The sequence below is a fragment of the Myxine glutinosa genome, chromosome 8 (assembly GCF_964187855.1).
Source record: "Myxine glutinosa chromosome 8, kmMyxGlut1.1, whole genome shotgun sequence".
Classification (NCBI taxonomy): domain Eukaryota; kingdom Metazoa; phylum Chordata; class Myxini; order Myxiniformes; family Myxinidae; genus Myxine; species Myxine glutinosa.
In genome coordinates, this window is record NC_136268.1 from 33637339 (window position 1) to 33658628 (window position 21290).

General features: G+C 42.4%; 1 protein-coding gene and 1 long non-coding RNA gene across 5 annotated transcripts in view; one reads left to right on the forward strand and one right to left on the reverse strand.

Moving 5' to 3' along the window:
* LOC137432404 (uncharacterized) overlaps positions 1-21290 on the reverse strand; it is a 64110-nt gene that overhangs the window by 25294 nt on the left and 17526 nt on the right. For all 3 annotated transcript variants that reach the window (XM_068124305.2, XM_068124307.2, XM_078783175.1), the window contains exon 2: positions 3380-3439. In XM_068124305.2, coding sequence (XP_067980406.2) covers positions 3380-3439 — 60 coding nt within the window. The remainder of the gene's footprint in view (positions 1-3379; positions 3440-21290) is intronic.
* Positions 1-21290, forward strand: part of LOC137432405 (uncharacterized) — a 115967-nt gene that overhangs the window by 22631 nt on the left and 72046 nt on the right. The gene's annotated exons all lie outside the window — the stretch shown is intronic.

Consider the following 21290-nt stretch of genomic DNA (forward strand, 5'->3'; position numbering starts at 1 on the left):
CTTATCCCAAGGGCAATCATCCCACCAACTTTCATCCAAATCCGTTCAGAACTTTTCCAGATATCTTGTTCACAAACACACGAACATACGAACATACGAACACACACACACACACGGACGGACACGATCGAATGCATAACTCCCTGGCGGAAGTAATAAACCTGAAAATCGCAAAGCCAGAACCAGAATTATTTATTTGGTCTGGGAAGCCCATGCGAGGTTTCTTCTTCTTCAGCCTCTCACAACCCTGGGTGAATATGCGATCTTTTAAAAAAAAAGTTATAATTTTGCCAAATCTGTTTTATTCGTTTATTAATATACCTCAGCCATTGACAAATCTGGAATTATAATTTCATTTGAGGTTCAAATTAACCCGGGACATTGTGTCAAACGATGCCTGCAAGTCTGTACATGTGATAAATAATTAATCGTCCACAGTCGAAGACTCTTCTTCTTCACGCAATAACAACTTACAGCTTCCAGACCGCACATCCAATCATCTTCAAGTTTTGCACACTTGTTACTCTTCATGACTTCTAGTACAGTATGAAGTTTCACGTCGATCAATGAAGTGGTTCAAGAGATATAAATGTTTTTATTATTTGCGTTTAATTAACGATATCTGCCAAACCACGTGACCTATCGCAAATTCCAAAAGGGCATTTTAGTAGACTGACATGCGGAACAGATTTGTGAAGTTTCCCCTCGATTGGATCACAAATGAGGGAGGAGCTAGGTTTTAAATGTTTGTGCTAAAAAACGTCATAACTCTGAAACCATGTGATGCATGACGTCATGCTCGCTGACTTTTTTGTTTGTCATGGGTATGCGATTCTGCCTGCAAAGTTTGGCCTCGATGTGTTCTGGCGCTTTGAAGAAAATTGGATTTGTGTTTTTCACTCAAAACAATATGGCGACCGAACCACGTGACCTGTGATGTCATAACTACCATTAAAATATTCTGCAGACCGAGTCCCTCCTACGGTACAAAATTTGATCTCAATCGGTCCAATTATTGCAAAGAAAATGGTTTTTAAAGGAAAAAAAAAAAAAATTCCCAACAAAATTCCCCAAAAAAACTTCCTGGATTCGGAATAATTTCCTGAGCTTCACCAAAAACTAATCAATTCTTCCTTATCCCAAGTGCAATCATCCCACCAACTTTCATCCTAATCCGTTCAGATCTTTTCCAGATATCTTGTTCACAATCACACGAACACACACACGCACGGACACGATCGAATGCATTACTCCCTGGCGGGAGTAAAAAGGGGACCACGGTGCCCGAAAAAGCCAAGCCCCGCTCTGCAGGGAAAAATGGCCTCTAAAGGTGGTTCTTTTTCTTCTATAGTAAGTATTTTGCTACTCTTGATTACACAATACGTACTTCTATGGAAATTAGTCTTACGGAGTAAGATGGATTTGCTTTAAATTGTTTTCTTTGAATTATCTGTCAAATTTACACATGTTATGTTTACACCAATTCTGATATATTATTTATAAAATGTGGAGTCCCCCAAGGCTCGATATTAAGCCCCTTTTACTTTATGGAATCGACATTCCAAATAATCCACTCGATTACAATATATCCATTTTGCAGACGATACAAAATGTCTTTTTTATTTTATCAGAATATAAAATCTTAATGTCTTAAAATCTTAATCAAAATGTCTTATCAGAATCCTAAATACTGAATTGTCAAAATTATCTGTATGGTTTAGACCTAACAAGTTATCCCTGAATACAAAGAAGACAAATGTTATCCAAGTCAAGAGTTCTAGTCAACCGATTAAGAAGCAATATTCTGATGTACAAATTGATGATGTGTCGATTGAAAGGAAAACAAGTACAGTCCCAAGTTTTTAGGTATTATTACAAATGAATATTGGAACTGGAATACCCCCATGCAATATACATGCACTTTTTCAAGCAGTATTGGCACACACTGTAAATCGAAGTATTATTTGCCTCTTAATATTTTATTCGTCTATATAAATAAATTCAAGTGTTTCTGCATTTGTATGTTACTCTTTCATGACCGTATCATCTAGATAGTGACGTAATCCATGTCAATAGAGACCCCAAATTTTGGGGGTAACTACTTCAGAATCTGGGCAAGGTTTTAATCTACAACATGTTGGTCTTCGGGTTGTGACCGTTAACCCTTCCATGCGCAGCTGCGGGCTCGGCGGCTGGAGTTACCTAGCAACCCGTCGACCACAAGTTTAGTAGTTGTGGTTGGCGGCCTCGTGGACCCGGAGTTCGAGGGGGAGCAGGACGAACCCCCTTTAGTACGTCGACGAACCCGGGATCCGCAACAATATCTTATTCCCCATAGAAAGTACTTGAGAATGAGCCGTGTTTCAATTTTTCCATTGAGTGGTTCCAGAGATAGAGGTGCAACGTTTTTCCAAGATGGCGTCCATACCACATGACCCATGCCATCATAATTATGAATAAAAAATCATTACAGGCGGAGGCACTCCTATGGTAAAAAATCTCGTGTCAATCAGACCAACAGTTGCTAAGAAAATGAATTATAAAAATGCAGACACATACGTAAGTATGCCACACATACTAGCGCACCCTATCGCTTAACCGCGCTTTTCGCTTTGTGAGCTCAGGGTAATAAATAATTTATATTTTCTACAAAATGCCCTTTTTATGTTCACCTGAATTCTGGTCAATTGCCCACTTGCTTTTTCTATATATTTTGATTCAACAAAGGTGTTCACTCTTGTCCCACAAGAGAGTCCATAAAATATCACCTCTCCAATCAAAAAACAGTAATGGCCCCCATAAATCTATTAGACGCTCTTGGAATTACACAAGCTGTGATTCTCATTTTGAATATCCAAGACTTGAGTTAAATGTACTCCTTCAAATCTGTGAATAAAATGCTTTTAGCTCGATATTCTACCTTGTGATTTCATTGAATAGTTTAATAGCTGACTTGTTAATTACCTGTTAATTGTTGTTGTGCGTAGTTTACAACAACATTGTTTGTACTAACATATCAAATAGACCATGACATGGTACCAAAGAAGGAGCTTCCCTGCTTGGATAATGAACAAATTACATAATCATGTTAGCAATTGCATATCTCAACACGCCCAGGGAGGTAAAGTTCATATAAAATTGTGGGGCCTGATGAGGGCAAGCGGACGTAGTATAGATGTAAGGAATGATGATAGAATTGAATTTTGAAGGTTGCCTCAAGCTCGATATATTCTACCTCCCTCCCTCTTCTCTCCTATCCCCTCCCTCTCACCTTTATACTCCACTCACCTACCTTCTCCTTTACCTCCTCCCTCTCCCATACACACACTCTCATTTTTTCTTATTTATCCTTTAATTTGTTTTATTTACTCGTACTTACCTTTGAAGCAAGCTGGGTCACTGAGCTTGGAACTCCATCAAGCAGTTTTCCATCCTTCTGCTGCACAATACATCCACAAATTATCAATACAATAGTACTATCTGATACTATTGAAGTAATCAAGTAAAAACATCCACGTGAACAAGAAACAATGTTATTATTTTAATCCCTCACAAGCCGATCAAACTGATTCAGGATGTGGCCTACATGCCAACATGCATGTAAACATGGTAAACGAACAATAACTTAACTCTTCATCACTGCACGAGTACACCATGAATGAATGGAAGGACAGCCTAGAAGTATGAACACGAGCCTCTGGGCTGTCTACCCTGTGTTTGAATATCGACCCAGCTATACCCTGGCGTTTCACATGCATGGCGAGGCATCAACGTGTGCATCGTCCTTCATATGGGCATTGAGATGAAGGACCAGTCTGTGCTTGTTGGTCGTTGTTGGCGGATGTCAAATATCTCAGTGTCGTTTTCAAAGAGGTGGTGAGTTATGGCAGGCACCATGACTAAATTACAAATCCCTGCTCAAATCACCTTCAGTAGAACATTAGGTTTGTGAAAGGCTTGGGCCAAACATCCCCTGGCGGACCCCACGAGAAGTACGATGCGGTAGGAGTACATAAAGAGATGCGGAAGTTGCGGGGTACATCATGCAGAAGTTTAAGGAGTACATCATGCAGAAGTTTAAGGAGTACATCATGCAGAAGTTTAAGGAGTACATCATGCAGAAGTTTAAGGAGTACATCATGCAGAAGTTTAAGGAGTACATCATGCAGAAGTTTAAGGAGCACATCGTGCAGAAGCTTAAGGAGTACATCATTCAGATGTTTAAGGAATAAATCATGCAGAAGTTTAAGGAGTAGATCATGCAGAAGTTTAAGGAGTACATCATGCAGAAGTTTAAGGAGTAGATGATGCAGAAGTTTAAGGAGTACATCATGCAGAAGTTTAAGGAGTAAATCATGCAGATGTTTAAGGAGTACATCATGCAGAAGTTTAAGGAGTAGATCATGCAGAAGTTTAAGGAGTACATCATGCAGAAGTTTAAGGAGTACATCATGCAGAAGTTTAAGGAGTACATAATGCAGATGTTTAAGGAGTAAATCATGCAGAAGTTTAAAGAGTACATCATGCAGAAGTTTAAGGAGTACATAATGCAGAAGTTTAAGGAGCACATAATGCAGAAGTTTAAGGAGTACATCATGCAGAAGCTTAAGCAGTACATCATGCAGAAGTTTAAAGAGTACATCATGCAGAAGTTTAAGGAGTACATAATGCAGAAGTTTAAGGAGTACATCATGCAGAAGTTTAAGGAGTACATGATGCAGAAGTTTAAGGAGTACACCATGCAGAAGTTTAAGGAGTACATAATGCAGAAGTTTAAGGAGTACATGATGCAGAAGTTTAAGGAGTACACCATGCAGAAGTTTAAGGAGTACATCATGCAGAAGTTTAAGGAGTACATGATGCAGAAGTTTAAGGAGCACATAATGCAGAAGTTTAAGGAGTACATCATGCAGAAGTTTAAGGAGTACACCATGCAGAAGCTTAAGGAGCACATAATGCAGAAGTTTAGGGAGTACATAATGCAGAAGTTTAAGGAGTACATGATGCAGAAGTTTAAGGAGTACACCATGCAAACGTTTAAGGAGTACATCATGCAGAAGTTTAAGGAGCACATAATGCAGAAGTTTAAGGAGTACATCATGCACAAGTTTAAGGAGTACATGATGCAGAAGTTTAAGGAGTACATAATGCAGAAGTTTAAGGAGTAAATCATGCAGAAGTTTAAGGAGTACATCATGCAGAAGTTTAAGGAGTACATAATGCAGAAGTTTAAGGAGTACATAATGCAGAAGTTTAAGGAGTACATCATGCAGAAGTTTAAGGAGTACATAATGCAGAAGTTTAAGGAGTACATAATGCAGAAGTTTAAGGAGTACATAATGCAGAAGTTTAAGGAGTACATAATGCAGAAGTTTAAGGAGTACATAATGCAGAAGTTTAAGGAGTACATAATGCAGAAGTTTCGGGAGTACATAATGCAGAAGTTTAAGGAGTACATCATGCAAGAAGTTTAAAGAGTACATGATGCAGAAGTTTAAGGAGTACATAATGCAGAAGTTTAAAGAGTACATCATGCAGAAGTTTAAGGAGTACATCATGCAGAAGTTTAAGGAGTACATCATGCAGAAGTTTAAGGAGCACATCATGCAGAAGTTTAAGGAGTACATCATTCAGACGTTTAAGAAATAAATCATGCAGAAGTTTAAGGAGTAAATCATGCAGATGTTTAAGGAGTACATCATGCAGAAGTTTAAGGAGTAGATCATGCAGAAGTTTAAAGAGTACATAATGCAGAAGTTTAAGGAGCACATAATGCAGAAGTTTAAGGAGTACATCATGCAGAAGTTTAAGCAGTACATCATGCAGAAGTTTAAAGAGTACATCATGCAGAAGTTTAAGGAGTACATAATGCAGACGTTTAAGGAGTGCATCATGCAGAAGTTTAAGGAGCACATAATGCAGAAGTTTAAGGAGTACATGATGCAGAAGTTTAAGGAGTACACCATGCAGAAGTTTAAGGAATATATAATGCAGAAGTTTGAGGAGTACACCATGCAGAAGCTTAAGGAGCACATAATGCAGAAGTTTAGGGAGTACATAATGCAGAAGTTTAAGGAGTACATGATGCAGAAGTTTAAGGAGGGCATGATGCAGAAGTTTAAGGAGTACATCATGCAGAAGTTTAAGGAGCACATAATGCAGAAGTTTAAGGAGTACATCATGCAGAAGTTTAAGGAGTACACCATGCAGAAGCTTTAGGAGCACATAATGCAGAAGTTTAGGGAGTACATAATGCAGAAGTTTAAGGAGTACATGATGCAGAAGTTTAAGGAGTACACCATGCAAACGTTTAAGGAGTACATCATGCAGTAAGTTTAAGGAGCACATAATGCAGAAGTTTAAGGAGTACATAATGCAGAAGTTTAAGGAGTAAATCATGCAGAAGTTTAAGGAGGGCATGATGCAGAAGTTTAAGGAGTACATCATGCAGAAGTTTAAGGAGCACATAATGCAGAAGTTTAAGGAGTACATCATGCAGAAGTTTAAGGAGTACACCATGCAGAAGCTTAAGGAGCACATAATGCAGAAGTTTAGGGAGTACATAATGCAGAAGTTTAAGGAGTACATGATGCAGAAGTTTAAGGAGTACACCATGCAAACGTTTAAGGAGTACATCATGCAGTAAGTTTAAGGAGCACATAATGCAGAAGTTTAAGGAGTACATAATGCAGAAGTTTAAGGAGTACATCATGCAGAAGTTTAAGGAGTACATAATGCAGAAGTTTAAGGAGTACATAATGCAGATGTTTAAGGAGTACATAATGCAGAAGTTTAAGGAGTACATAATGCAGAAGTTTAAGGAGTACATAATGCAGAAGTTTAAGGAGTACATAATGCAGAAGTTTCGGGAGTACATAATGCAGAAGTTTAAGGAGTACATCATGCAGAAGTTTAAAGAGTACATCATGCAGAAGTTTAAGGAGTACATGATGCAGAAGTTTAAAGAGTACATAATGCAGAAGTTTAGGGAGTACATAATGCAGAAGTTTAAGGAGTACGTCATGCAGAAGTTTAAAGAGTACATGATGAAGAAGTTTAAGGAGTACATCATGCAGAAGTTTAAGGAGTACATAATGCAGAAGTTTAAGGAGTACATCATGCAGAAGTTTAAAGAGTACATCATGCAGAAGTTTAAGGAGTACATGATGCAGAAGTTTAAGGAGTACATCATGCAGAGGCTTAAGGAGCACATAATGCAGAAGTTTAGGGAGTACATAATGCAGAGGTTTAAGGAGTACATGATGCAGAAGCTTAAGGAGCACATAATGCAGAAGTTTAGGGAGTACATAATGCAGAAGTTTAAGGAGTACACCATGCAGAAGTTTAGGGAGTACATAATGCAGAAGTTTAAGGAGTATACCATGCAGACGTTTAAGGAGTACATCATGCAGAAGTTTAAGGAGCACATAATGCAGAAGTTTAAGGAGGACATCATGCAGAAGTTTAAGGAGTACAGGATGCAGAAGTTTAAGGAGTACATAATGCAAAAGTTTAAGGAGTACATCATGCAGAAATTTAAGGAGTACATAATACAGAAGTTTAAGGAGTCCATCATGCAGAAATTTAAGGAGTACATAATACAGAAGTTTAAGGAGTACATCATGCAGAAGTTTAACCCTTCGAGTACGGGATTTATTTTTATAAAAAGAACCCCGGTACGGGATTAATTTGGTATTACGGGAATGCAACCACGTACTGAAGATCTATTTATACTTTATAGGTATAGTGATCCGTACACAAAACTTTTTCACGGGTTGCGGCACTGGACATCATCCGTACTCAAAGGGTTAAGGAGTACATATGGCAGAAGTTTAAGGAGTACATCATGAAAGAGATTTACAGTATATTAATGTATCACTTTTCCCCATTGATGAATATTTAGGAATGATACTGGTTGGATGGTGAGCAAGGACCTCACCCGATATGAATGAATGAATGATCGTTTTAAGTCCATTTTCCCCACTAGAGTGGGGGTTAGCCTTGCGGGCCCCATGACAATCATGGTTCCCTTTTTGAGGCAATGTTTTTATGGCCGGATGCCCTTCCTGATGCCAACCCTTAGTCGCCTCTTACGATGCGCAGGGAAACGATGTACCTATTCTAAACCGGGGTACACACCCGGAAAGTCATGGGGACCGCAAGGCTAACCCCCGCTCTTGCAGGGGAAATGGCCTTTAAATGCCTGTTGTTGTTGTTGTTGTTGTTGTAGTAATGAACCAATTAATTGATTCATCAAAAAATAAAAAGTAACGATTTTGCCAAAGCACATGTTCACTATTGTGGCCAAATCTCGGCTTCCTTGCTCAAAGCCTTTCCTTGCTTGCTCGGACAAACAAACAAGAAAGAAAACAAAAACGAAAGAAAACAAACAAGAAAGAAAACAAACAAACGGAGTGAAAACTGAGTGCGCCCTTTCAGCGCATGTCATCGCTGGGCCCCCTTCAGCGCCCTGCGATGACATCGTGCAGCACCTTGTGATGGAATAGAGAGGGGCGGAGTACAATAACAAACAAGAAAGAGCAATCAGAGATTGCAGACTCTCACCCATACGCGTTTGTGTGGTGTATTTTGTGTGGTGTTTATTAGCTGTTGTGTTCGTGTGGTTTATTGATGACGTAGATTTATGTTCAATCCAATATGGCTGCTGAACCACGTGACGTCATCAATTTAATTCTCCCATACAATATTTGTGCAGATGACGTCATAATTATCATGAAAATATTCTACAGGAGGAAGCGCTCCTATGGTGAAAATTTCTTGGCAATTGGACAAGCGGTTGTAGTGAAAAGCATACTGATGTTTTGTGCGGACAAACAAACAGACAGACAGACAAACAATCAGATCCAAATGCAATACCCTCTCCTCTGGCAAGGGTAATGAGTAGATGAAGAGTGTGCTACTGAATATTGATCTGAAGTAAACAATGTTGCTCAAGGAAACTTCATCCATTCTTGAAATTTCATCCAAATAAATTAAAGCTTTCTTAACATTGTCGCAGAGACCTGTGTGAGCTTTTGTCCAGAACTTTGCTCATTTTATTCCTTAATGTTGATGGTCGTGGTTGGACATGAAGCAAGTGATCTCTGGCCTATTTAAACACAAGTTGGTCACCCGATCGAGATCGGGTTATTTCGACTCTAGTAAAGCATCAAGAAGATTGTTGTTAGCAAACAACAATTTTAAACCAACAAACAGAAAAATGAAGTCATAAATAAGCAAAGTCATAAATACTTGAACATAGTAGAAAGGAGGGTGAGATCACCAACTGGTTATAGGGACACAACACAGGGTCAGTTGAAGGAATAATGGGCGAGGGGAAATACCCTGAACAAAACCTCGGAGCACAGAAATGGACGTTTTACACCTTTAGCAAAATGTTAATTGTGAGCCAAACATGGCAATGATGGGCCAAATGGCCTCCTCATTTCCTTGGTCAAGGTTGTACAGGTTTATGTGTCCACTTGTTTCACTCAGTGTAGTCTCTGGGAGACTGTGGGCCCTTTGTATATTCATTTCCATTCTGCATATGTAATATAAATATTTAAATGGAATTGGCTCTATTCTCAACAGAAGCATCACAACCGAAGGCACTGGCCAAGCTCATCACACCCTCCCATTTGATGGCCCAAAACAAAGACTTGTGATATATATATATATATATATATACATACATATATATATATATATATATATATATATATATATATGTATGTATGTATGTATGTATGTATGTGTGTGTGTGTGTGTGTGTGTGTGTGTGTGTGTGTGTGTGTGTGTGTGTGTGTGTGTGTGTGTGTATACATATATACATACATACATACATCAACTCAATTTTCCTCAAGATGCGTTCCTAAAAAACTGAATGTAAAATGAAAATACATAAATAGAAAACAATTTTCCCATTGGCATAATGTTGTAAATCAAAGAAGTGTTCCTGGGTGGAAGTTTCCAGTTATAGCCTAATTTTAACCGAAGTAAAGACAGCAAGGGCCAAATTTACGAAAGGTGCTTCGTCTTTCCAACAAAGTTAAACGCTTAGTGCCTTAAACGCTTACAAAATACCATTCACAGATTGTCTTTTACATGATCAATGGTTAGAGTGATGTATGGATGGGTGGAAAAATGGAAGGATGGATGTATGAGGGGAAGGATGGGTGGATGAGTGGAAGGATGGATTGACGAGTGGAAGGAAGGATGGATGAGTGGAAGGATGGATGGGTGGAAGGAATCATTTAGTTGGCTTCTGAATTAAATGCAAGATTACCTGGCTCAACCTACGATGAGTATTGCGCTGAATCCTCTCCAACAATTGTTTGTGGTGCTGCGATTCTATGCAAGTGCATCATTTCAATTGGATGTTGGAGATGTGGGCGGTGTTTCACAGGCTAATCGGCTCTATGAAAGTATCACAATCTACCGTTCGTGGAAGACAGCAGAATTACAAAGCTTACACCACAAGATTCAAACGTCTCATTCATCCATCCTCTCTTCCACTCATCCATCCCTCCTCAAGATCATCAATCGAATCCTTTGACTGATCCATTTCTCCTTCCACCAGACATAAAACTTAATAGCACCAAACGCAAAAAAGGCGAGATTATAATTTGCCAAGAAGTACAGAGGGGAGCCCGTGGAGTTCTGGAACAAAGTTTTATGGATAGATGAGACCAGGATAAACCTTTACCTAAGTGATGGAAAGGTGAAAGTGCGGAGAAAGGAAGGAACTGCATTATGATCCAAAGCATACAACTTCATCTGTGAAGAATGCTGGAGGACGTGTCATGGCTTGGCCTTGCATGGCTGCCTCTCCAACTGGCTCACTCATTTTTATTGATGATGTAACTGCTGATGATGGCAGCAGCAGAATGAATTTGGAAGTGTACAGAAACATTTGGTGTACCTATGTACAAGAAAATGCGTCCAAACCCATTTGACGGTTCTTCACCATGCAGCAAGACAATGACCCAAAACACACCGCCAATGTAACCAAGGAGTTCATCGGGGGGTGGGGGGGGGGGTTGGAAGGTTTTAGACTGGCCAAGTCAATCTCCTGATTTAAATCCAATGGAGCAGCATTTCACTTGCTGAAGAGGAGACTAAAGTCAGAAACCCCCAAGACAAACAACAACTGCAAATGGCTGCAGTAAAGACTTGGCAAAACATCTCAAAGGAAGATACCAATAATTTGATGATGTCGATGGGTCACGGGCTCGATGCAGTTATTGCATGAAAGGGATATGCAACCAAATACTAACTATTATACTACTTTAACTTACTTTAAAAGTTAATCTGTTCCAATACCTACGTCTACCTAAAATGTGAGGGACTGTAAATAAAAAGTGCTATTTTTCTGCAATGGTAAAACATATCTATCTATAATGCCAGTAATCTCTGTGTGTCTGTCTGTGTGTCTGTGTGTTTGTCTGTGACCGCTGTTTCTCGACAACCACGGGTCCGATATACTTGAAACTTGCCAGGTATATTGCTGGGGACCCGAGGATGTGCCTTTTCAAGGTTTGTAATTAATCGGACAAGTACCTACCGAGCTATGTCCAAAAAACGCTTCAACCAATCAGAGAGCAGCGAGCTATCACGTGTGCCGAACCGTTAATGCAATGCAAGCGTTAATGCGTTAATGCAAGGCTTTTCTTTTTTTCCCTCTTCTCTTTCTACTTTTCCTTGCGATTAAATTGCAAACAGCCAAAATACGTTGGCGCTAATTGAATAATTGGCCATTAACACTAAAATAATCGTAACTGCGATATGCCAACTTCCGGACAGTGCAGCCTTCCATGTTGTTGTTGTTTGCAGCAGCTGTTTGCAGCAAGGCAAGGCTTTTCTTTTTTTCCCTCTTCTCTTTCTACTTTTCCTTGCGATTAAATTGCAAAAAGCCAAAATACGTTGGCGATAATTGAATAAATGGGCATTAATAGATAGATAGATAGATATGCGATATGCGAACTTCCGGACAGTGTGCGCGTTACGAGCTGACCGCCATTACGGTACGTAATTCGATTTCTTATGCGCATTATTTCTCCCAATTCAGTCAGAGCGAAGGGCGGAAGCGAAGAGCGTTGTTATTTTTTGTTTACGGGCGTACGGGCGGGGTAGAGCGTACGGGTAGCGTTTTTTTTTTTTTTTGGCAAGGAACGGGCACCCACGTACGGGCAATGCCCTAGTATATACAAAGGAAATACCAAAAAATATAATCTGACCTTCTGTACTTTCACCTCATATTCATATTTTGATCTCAAATTCAAATTGCTTCAGTGTATAGCAATAATAACAAATTTGACTTCACTGTTCAAATACTTATGGAGGGCACTATGTCATCTATCTATAATTCCAGTAATCTCTGTGTGTATGTTTGTTTGTACGTTTGTTTGTTTGTTTGTATGTCTGTGACCGCTGTTTCTCGACAACTACCGGTCCGATATACTTGAAACTTGCCAGGTATATTGCTGGGGACCCGAGGATGTGCCTTTTCAAGGTTTCATATTAATCGGACAATTACTTACCGAGCTATGTCCAAAAAACGATTCAACCAATCAGAGAGCAGCGAGCTATCGCGTGTGCCGAACGTGGCGGACACACTCTGCCTCGGATGGCACATTTGAGAGCGTATTCATTTATTTCACGTTTGCAAACTATGTTGCCGTTAAACTATGTTTTAAAACTAATAAAAACTAATTTGCGATTCATCGTAACTGCGATATACGACCTTCCGGACAGTGAGGACTGCACTTCCGGCATCCAATCACAGAACGCGTTATTGCGTAGGCGTGGCCGATGTGAGAGCGAGCTGATGCTGAGCCCAGCGCGTGCGCCATTACGGTACGTAATTCGATTTCTTCCGGAGAAAATAATAATTTCTCGATTTCTTATGCGCATTATTTCTCCCAATTCAGTCAGAGCGAAGGGCGGAAGCGAAGAGCGTTGTTTTTTTTGTTTACGGGCGTACGGGCGGGGTAGAGCGTACGGGTAGCGTTTTTGTTTTTTTTTGGCACATTTGAGAGCGTATTCATTTATTTCACGTTGGCAAACTATGTTGCCGCTATGTTGGCGTTAAACTATGTTTTAAAACTAATTAAAACTAATTTGCGATTCTTTCGCTTTCCTGCGCATTTGTGCACGCTATGGCGATTTCTTTACCAAACTCCGCTAGCCGTTAGCTTTGGACCAAACCATTTCATGTAAATAGAGGGGGGGGATTGTCACCGTACTCGCAAGCCGTTAGCTTTGGACCAAACCATTGCATGTAAATAGAGGGGGGGGGGGGATATACTTTTAGATATATATATAGTACGGGCATGCCCTAGTATAGTCAAACCTGTCTTACCAGCGACTCCGCAGAGAAAACCTATGTCAAATAACCTTCACACAACAATCACCTGTCTAATGCAACCAGCGGGCATCCGAATGATACCCTCCATAAGCTCAAATTTGCACACAATGGTCATTGATTCCTTTGTAAATCAGTGCCTTCATTCACCTTTCCATGCATAAAACAGAATTTTCACACCAAACACTACTGACATATCTCTTAGAGATCTCTCCAATCAATACCAGACTCGTTAGTGTAATGGTTGGAGCATCCGCTCAGAGTCTGGGAGGTCAGTGCTTCAAACCACAGAGCCTGAGTCATACCAAAGACTTTAAAAATGGCACTTGCTGCTTCCTCGCTTGAGTTTCAGCATTTAAAAGGATAAAAGCACAGACAATACCCATAGGTTGGCATCAATGAGGAGGAAATGCCCCCCACTGAAGGCATTGAGAAAAGTGGCGCCATTGTTGTGACGTTGCTGGTACCCAGAGAAAGTGACGCCACTTTGCCCAAACTCAGTGGCTGTGTTTGTCTCATCTAATAGTCTTGCGTTGTGTGTCATCTGTATGTGTGTGTGTGTCAGCTCAATAATCGAGCCTTAGATATTGCATTAAGAAAAGCGTTTCGGTGTATGGAACTTCAGATTTCCATGTTTTGGTGTATGGAACTTCAAGGTTCTATGTCTTGGTGCACTTGCATTTTATCGCCCATCAATTCTGTATGCTCACTACTATAGTCTGCTCTGATTTGAATTGCGTTCAAATTGCATCAAATCGACTCGGTTTTCAGTGTGTTGATTGCAAAATCTGAAATTTGTCTTCTCATCAACGCTGGGCTACGGCTTCTTTCGTGAATTCTGGGAAGTTATCTGAATTCGGGGAAGTTATCGCATAATCAGCTGTCGATGGAGATAACAATGGAGTTGATTAAGATGCAAGACCAGCATAGGATGAGCTGCAGAAAGATCACCAGGACACTCAACATGCGAGGCCATCATTGCAGAAAGACACCGGATCCAGAACATCATGAGGAGGAGAGGCCCAATGTAGTTACATCTCACATGCTGACAAATTTCAGCACAAAACATAGAACTAGAAAGAGCAATCAAAGATGGCAGACCCTCGCCAGGACTTGTTTTGTGTTGTTATATAGTATGTATTTTATAGATGTACTCACATTCTAATTGCACCATACATACTGTATAGATGTACTTGCATACTAACTGTACATACTGTTGCGGTTTTGAGTTTTGTACAATAAAGGTTAAATTTCCCCCTCATAGTTAGTCACACAACAACACGTAGCCTCGCGATAGTGCAGTTATTTCTTAGTATTTGTGAGCATAGTCCTTTTCCTGTGTTAGTTTTGCGTTGAGTCGAATAATGAGAGTCGGTCCTTTTCATACTTCCATTGCCTTATGCCGCCTTACGCCTCCTTGTGCTGCCTTTGGCTTTTTGGCGCGAATTAGCACGAGGCAGGCCTGGCAGGTCGGGTCGGGACTGAATGAGGACGGCGAAGAAGCTGACGGTAAGTGCGAGCCGCCAATCAGGGCTCACAGGGAGCGGCCGCGGCAGTGCGTCACAGGGCATGGTTGGAACGTTCGAGAGGGCTCAGAGCATGTCCATATAACCCGTGTCTACGCCGGGCCGCCGTTCCCGGACGACCAAGGCAGCGCGTGGACACCATTCTACCTGCAATTCCCCTGTGTGAGTGTGATCGGGCCCATGTCTGGGTTATTATAAGACTGATTAAGTTCTGCTCTGTGTCTGCTTTCTACCAAATTGTACCTACTTGTGGAAATAATAATTAAATTGTGTTATTCCTTTTATTCGACCGTCTTGTGTTTTCCATCATTGACTAAGCGTGGTACGAGTAAAACCGCTCTAATCGGGGTCCAATAGTAGAAAACTGCACGGACCACGTGGTACGCAATCTGCTCGGTGTACTCAAATTAGACGTGGCTCGTGCGAGGCTTGGTTCCCCGCTTCCGTGGCGGCGCAGGTATTTAGGTACGTGCGAGACTTGGTCCCGAAACCCTACCTTGCATTTGCCCAGAAGAGGCGTCTCAAGTCTCGGTTATGCCGGCCCAGAAAGAACAAGGGGCTTAATCCCCCCTTGGTAAGGGTAGGAAGGGCGGCGGAAAACTGTAACAATACTTTATAGAGGTACTCAGTTGAAGAAAAGATAACGTGTAAAAATTGTGGTCTACATTGGCACATTATGCGCAGACAAACAAACAGACAGACAGACAAATGGACCCAAATGCAATACCCTCTCCTCTGGTGAGGGGTAATAAAGAAGAACAAAATATTGCCAATATACACACCTGCGTTGTATTGTGTCTTGTTATTCATACCACGAATAAAATACATGTACAATATAAATGTATCCATGTACTTTCATAAAAAGACATAAAAAGATAAATGAAACTGAAAATTAATGAATACAAATGAATTAATCACTTTAGGAAATAATTTAAAGAGTACATTAAGGTCAATACGGCAGCTTTGCTTCCTATATACATTTAGGTACATGTACGTGTATATCGTCGCTGTCCTGCAGAAAAATCGTGGCCAAGAAGGCATCCGCAAACCTGACCAGAAAGAACACCTGTCTATCAAGGCAACTTTTTTTCATTTCCCTTGAGTGGTCTTTCTATACAGGCCATGCCCGGTCGCCTGGTATAAATCCCGGCGAACCACGTCAAAGTCGTCACGGTTACCGACTGATTTGGTTACCCCGGGCTGGATCACGTGTCTATGCAACACAATACCATGCTGAGTGGAACAAGCGATCCAGTAGATGCGCCTGATCTCAATTAATGAGTGAGCGGAGTCGATAGGTGCACAGCACAGCCACTTCCGCCATGCTGAACAGTAGAGCACATACGTCCGCCAGGATGAACAGTTTACATTTTTTTGTATAGGACTGATCTGGATCCAGACCTGAAGCAAAATCCAATTGGTTTGTTCATGTCACTGAATCAACTCATCCATAACTCATCCACAACTTTTTGATACATTATATATATCGTGTTTGGCCCTATTTCTCAATGGTGAAGAATCACGTCAAAAATTGGAGTAGCTGGATCCGGACCCGGATCGTCATCAAAATTGAATTGATTCGGCCTTTTCAAACACCCAACCTGTGTACGAAATTTTGCTTGAATCCGTCCATAACTTTTTGAGATATCCTGTTCACAGACAGACAGATAGACAGGGGTGAAAAAATAACCTCTGCCCACCTTTAGTATACCACCTTTAGAGGCCATTTTTCCCCGCAGAGCAGGGGTTGGCCTTTTTGGGGCACCTTGGACCCCTTTTTTGAAGCAATGTTTTATGGCCGGATGCCCTTCCTGCCACCAACCCTGTTGGTCACCGCTTGCGACACACAGGGAATTACTTGTGAGCTGGTACTCAATTTGCCGACCTCGGAAGGAAGACGGGCTGAGTCAACCCCCCTGACGTTAATTCAGTGATCGACCGGGATTCAAACCCAGGATCCTAGGATCCAAAGCCGGCACCCTAACCGCTGAGCCAACACCAGGCTATTCTGCCCACCTTTAGTGGTGGCGATAATAAATACACACCCCTTAACCGTTACCATATACGTGCCCAACAAAACGAATAAACAGGATCCTTACTTGTGCAACTCAACCGACCCATTTATTCCACGAGAGATAGACAACAGCGAGGGATCGACAAGACAGAAAACATTCCACAATATAAATTCATGAAATGTAAATATTTGGTGTTATAACCTTTTTCATACAAAACAGCAGATATCTATTTTGGAATGCTTGCCTGGAATTTGTGGAGAAATTCCCCTACAATGGGAGATTGTTCCATATATTCTGCCATATTTCCCATAATTAGTCTTTTGATTTTTTATTGTTTTTCTATTTTCCTTTCTGTCTAAATAATCAATATTTTCTCACTGATTTGTAATTTCTCTCTTGTAGGTAAAATATATTAAACTTGATAAGACCCAAATTAATAGTTTTATACCAAGAAGGCAATTCCCAGAGAGAATGATCCCACACAAGGGGTACTTCCAGATGTGGCATTTAAGCAATAATACAGAAGCATAATGAGACCGGAGAGGTTAAAAAGATAGAAAACAGATAGGTAGGCCAAAGAGACTCAGCAAAACAGATGAGCAATACTTAAACATCAGAGATTTCAAGGAGTCACTTGAGCAAGGTCTCAAGTCCGACCGTAGTATTACTTCAACGTGTGTCAAGTCCCACATTTAAGAAGTGACAACTCGAGTCTCCAACTCTGTTAAATATGAACTCTTCAAGTGGACTCATCTACTCTCAAGAGGTCTCTTATCAAAAGTGGCCTCCATCGGCGAAATGCTGTCAAAAAGCCCTTTCTGCAGAAAGGTAACAAAGCCAAGAGATTAAAATATTCCCAAGAACATCAGAATCGGGACAGAATGGCCCCCTCAAAAGATGTTTATTTCTGAAAAGGCAGACAAGTCTTGTCCATGGCTCATTGAAATCACACTAATTCAATTATATTTCTCACCCAAATTTGATTTTATATATATATATATATAAATACATATATATATATATATATATATATATATATATATATATATATATATATATATATATATATATATATATATATATATATATATATATATATATAGATATTGTTGCGGAAATGAGGATTGTGTTTTTTTTGATTGTATTGTATTGTATAGTAAATGGTTGTGAATTATTGTTTAGTCTGAGCCCTCCTTGCTCCAGTGTGTATAAAGGTCAAAGGGTGTTCCGGTAGTTAATTCCATAAAAGCACACATTGAAGGACACGATAAAACCCTTGTTCAGTAGTTTATATCCTTATTATGTGTTTTAGATTAAGGCTTTGTCATCCATTAACATGACACTCCATTGCACCAAGTGAAAAAGATAGATTCCCTTCATTCCCATTCCCAAAAACATCCATTTCCCCTTTCAACAATTGCCATTCGCATTGCCAACCAACAATTGCCGCCATTGACCACGAGGCAGGGTTGGGGAAGAAAGGCGGGTCCCCACCTCGTCATAGAGGGGAGGAGTGAGTCAGCCCCACTCAACCAACCACGAACAAGGGGTTGGACTTGGAGAGGGTGTGGAGAGAAACATCAAGGAGGTTCGCGAAGGTTGAGGGGCGGGGCCTATATAACCCGCCGCGGGACGTTCCCCAAGGAGATGAGCTATGACAAGAGCTGATTTGTGAGGTCCAAGGCTGAGCTGCGTGAAGATCACCCAGGGAAGCACAAAGCCTGCTATTCATCGCCTTGCTCGCCAGCAGCAGCGTCCACAGCAGCAACAACACTCGACAGCCGCTTGGGGCCTGGACGGCAGTTTGGAGCAGGGCCGCAAAGGAACGGCGGCTGCCCAACGAGCCGATCGTGCTGCAGGACCAGTTGGACCTCCCTATCCCGCCAGCCATCCACCTGCCATCCCTATCATCATCATTCCCCGTGTGAGTCGTCATTGTTTGTTCTGTCCTGGGTAGTTAATTAAGTCTGTATAAGCTAGTATTTTCACTGTGTCACCTGCTTTTTCATGTCCCCTGTAAATAACCGTGACTGCTCCTTTTGCTTGTCCGTGTAAATAATAAATCCCGTTACTCTTCTGTACGTCTTCTTCTTCCTCTTTGCTTTCGGTCGCTTTAGAGTTTTCCACATTGAATAGCGGTGGCGCGATACGGCCAACGTCTGGGTGAATCGGGTGAATCGGGGAAACTGTTAGGTCGCGGTGCCTCCGCTCGGCAAACAACATCCTTAACCACGGACCGTAACAATTGGTGTCAGGAGTGTCGGATTCGGACCTGGGACTAAATTCATTTAGCCCAAATTTTGGACACAATTGTACAATAGGCGTAACAATTGGTGTCAGGAGTGTCGGATTCGGACCTGGGACTAAATTCATTTAGCCCAAATTTTGGACACAATTGTACAATTGGCGTAACAATTGGTGTCGGGAGCGGGGTCGGACCAGAAGCGCGCTTAACGCGCTCAAAATTACGAGCTGCTGGAAATTGTTTTGTTTTTAAAGAAAAACCCGAATTTTGAAATCACGCCATGGCTGGTCAAGGCGATGGGATGTCGGTGGGAGAGATAGATGGGGCAGAATCGACCCAGGACCTCGGGGAAATGTATGTGGATGAAAGAGAGGAGGAGAACATTGGCAATGTGGTTGAGGGGGTATCAGGCGCACAAAATGGCGCTCTCGCGCACGAGGTTACGGGCGCGCAAAATGGCGCCTTGCACATGGCCACGGCGACCGCGCCTGCGACCGTAGTAGCGCCGCTGGTGGATTCGAACCTTTTTTTCCTGCAAATGGGGGCCGTTATGGACAAAATGAGGGACGAAGCGAGGGCTGATCGTGAAAAAATGGAAAACAGAATGTTGGGGGTAATGAGGGACGAAGCGAGGGCTCAGAGTGAGCGATTGAGGGCTGATAGTGAGCGATTGGGGGGCGAAATGAGAAGCAAAATGGAGCGAATTGGCAAAATTGCGGACAGAATGGGTGACCGCATGCAAAAATGTGGGGAGACCATGGATCGCACGGTGGGCGAGAGAGTCCCAAGGGTGCACGACGAGCTAACGCGGGTCGAGAAGCACTGGTTGAGCGAAGTGGAGGAAAGCACGGGTAACTGGAACGGGGTAGAAATCGTGACACGGGGTTTGGAGCAGCCGCCGACCGCTGAGGTAGAAGAGGGTGTTTTATTAAAGCCAGCGGTCGTCGAGGTGAATAAAGAAAAAGCAGTGCTGGGAATTAAAATTGAAGAGATGACGGAGGTAGCCCGGGAATTGCAGGGAGAAATGGAAAATGTGCAAAGTCCCTGCTCACATCACGATGCTGTGCTTAACCCGAATGGAAGTTTGCAGGTGCGCGTGGAGAAAAGGATCCCCCAGGTGAGTCGTGCTGTGTATTGTGCGGGGAGATTTTGTAAGAGGATGTTTGGTGACAAAAGAATTTTCGCGCGCTTGGGATCGAGGAAGCATCCGGGCGTTGGTGAAGGGTCCCGTGTGAGTAAAAATGGCACGCGTGTGAGGAAAAAGAGTGCGTCAAAGGGTGAGCGTGTTACGAAGCGCGAGTGTGATACCGAGTGCGAGCGAGAATGCACGTCGGGGTGTACGGGGTGTGACACAGGGAGTGAGAGCAATACGGAGTGTACGTGCGAGGGTGAGTGTGACACGGAGAGTAAGGTGGTGGTGGAACGTGTGCGAGGAAGCACACCGGGGTTGGTGGTAGCGCGAGTGTGGGAGAGCCCATCTGAACGCGTTAGTGGGTGGATGCAAGAGTGCACGCCCATGGTGAGTGTTACGGAGGACGTAACAGAGGAGAGGTGTGGACCGAGGTGTGCACAAGAGGTGTGGTGTGTAACAGGGAGTGTGTTGGTGGAATGTACGGACGGCGTTGGAACGCCGGGTTTGGTGAAGGTGAAAGGGGTAGCGTATGCGTGTGAGCATGCAGGTGAAGCAGCGACGGTAACCGGGTTAGCGGTTGGAGCGACGGATAGCCGATGCGAGCACTCGGTGCGAGGAGCCCTTTGTTGGATGCGAGGCCCGGCGCGGATCGATACTGCGTCGCTTCTCTTCGAAGCGTCGTTGCCGATTCGGGCTTGGCCCCGCCCTGCACGGTCGAGTCCGGGCCTTGGCGGGCGAGGCGACCGGTACGGTTCAAGGGCGAGTGGGAGGAAGCGGAACGTTGCCCCCTCGTGGGGACGGGGTTCCGACCAGGGGAGATTGAGCCATCGGGCCCGGGACCGCAAGGTACCGCGCCGAGATGGTGCGTGGAATCTGGGCCCGACCAAACCACCTCCCCTGAACCGAAAGCCGGACGGATTCAACCTGCAGGCGACCAAACCACCCGAATTCATTGCTCGGCTTTAGGAAGCCGAGTTTAATGATGTCATGACGCACCGAGGCTAGGATA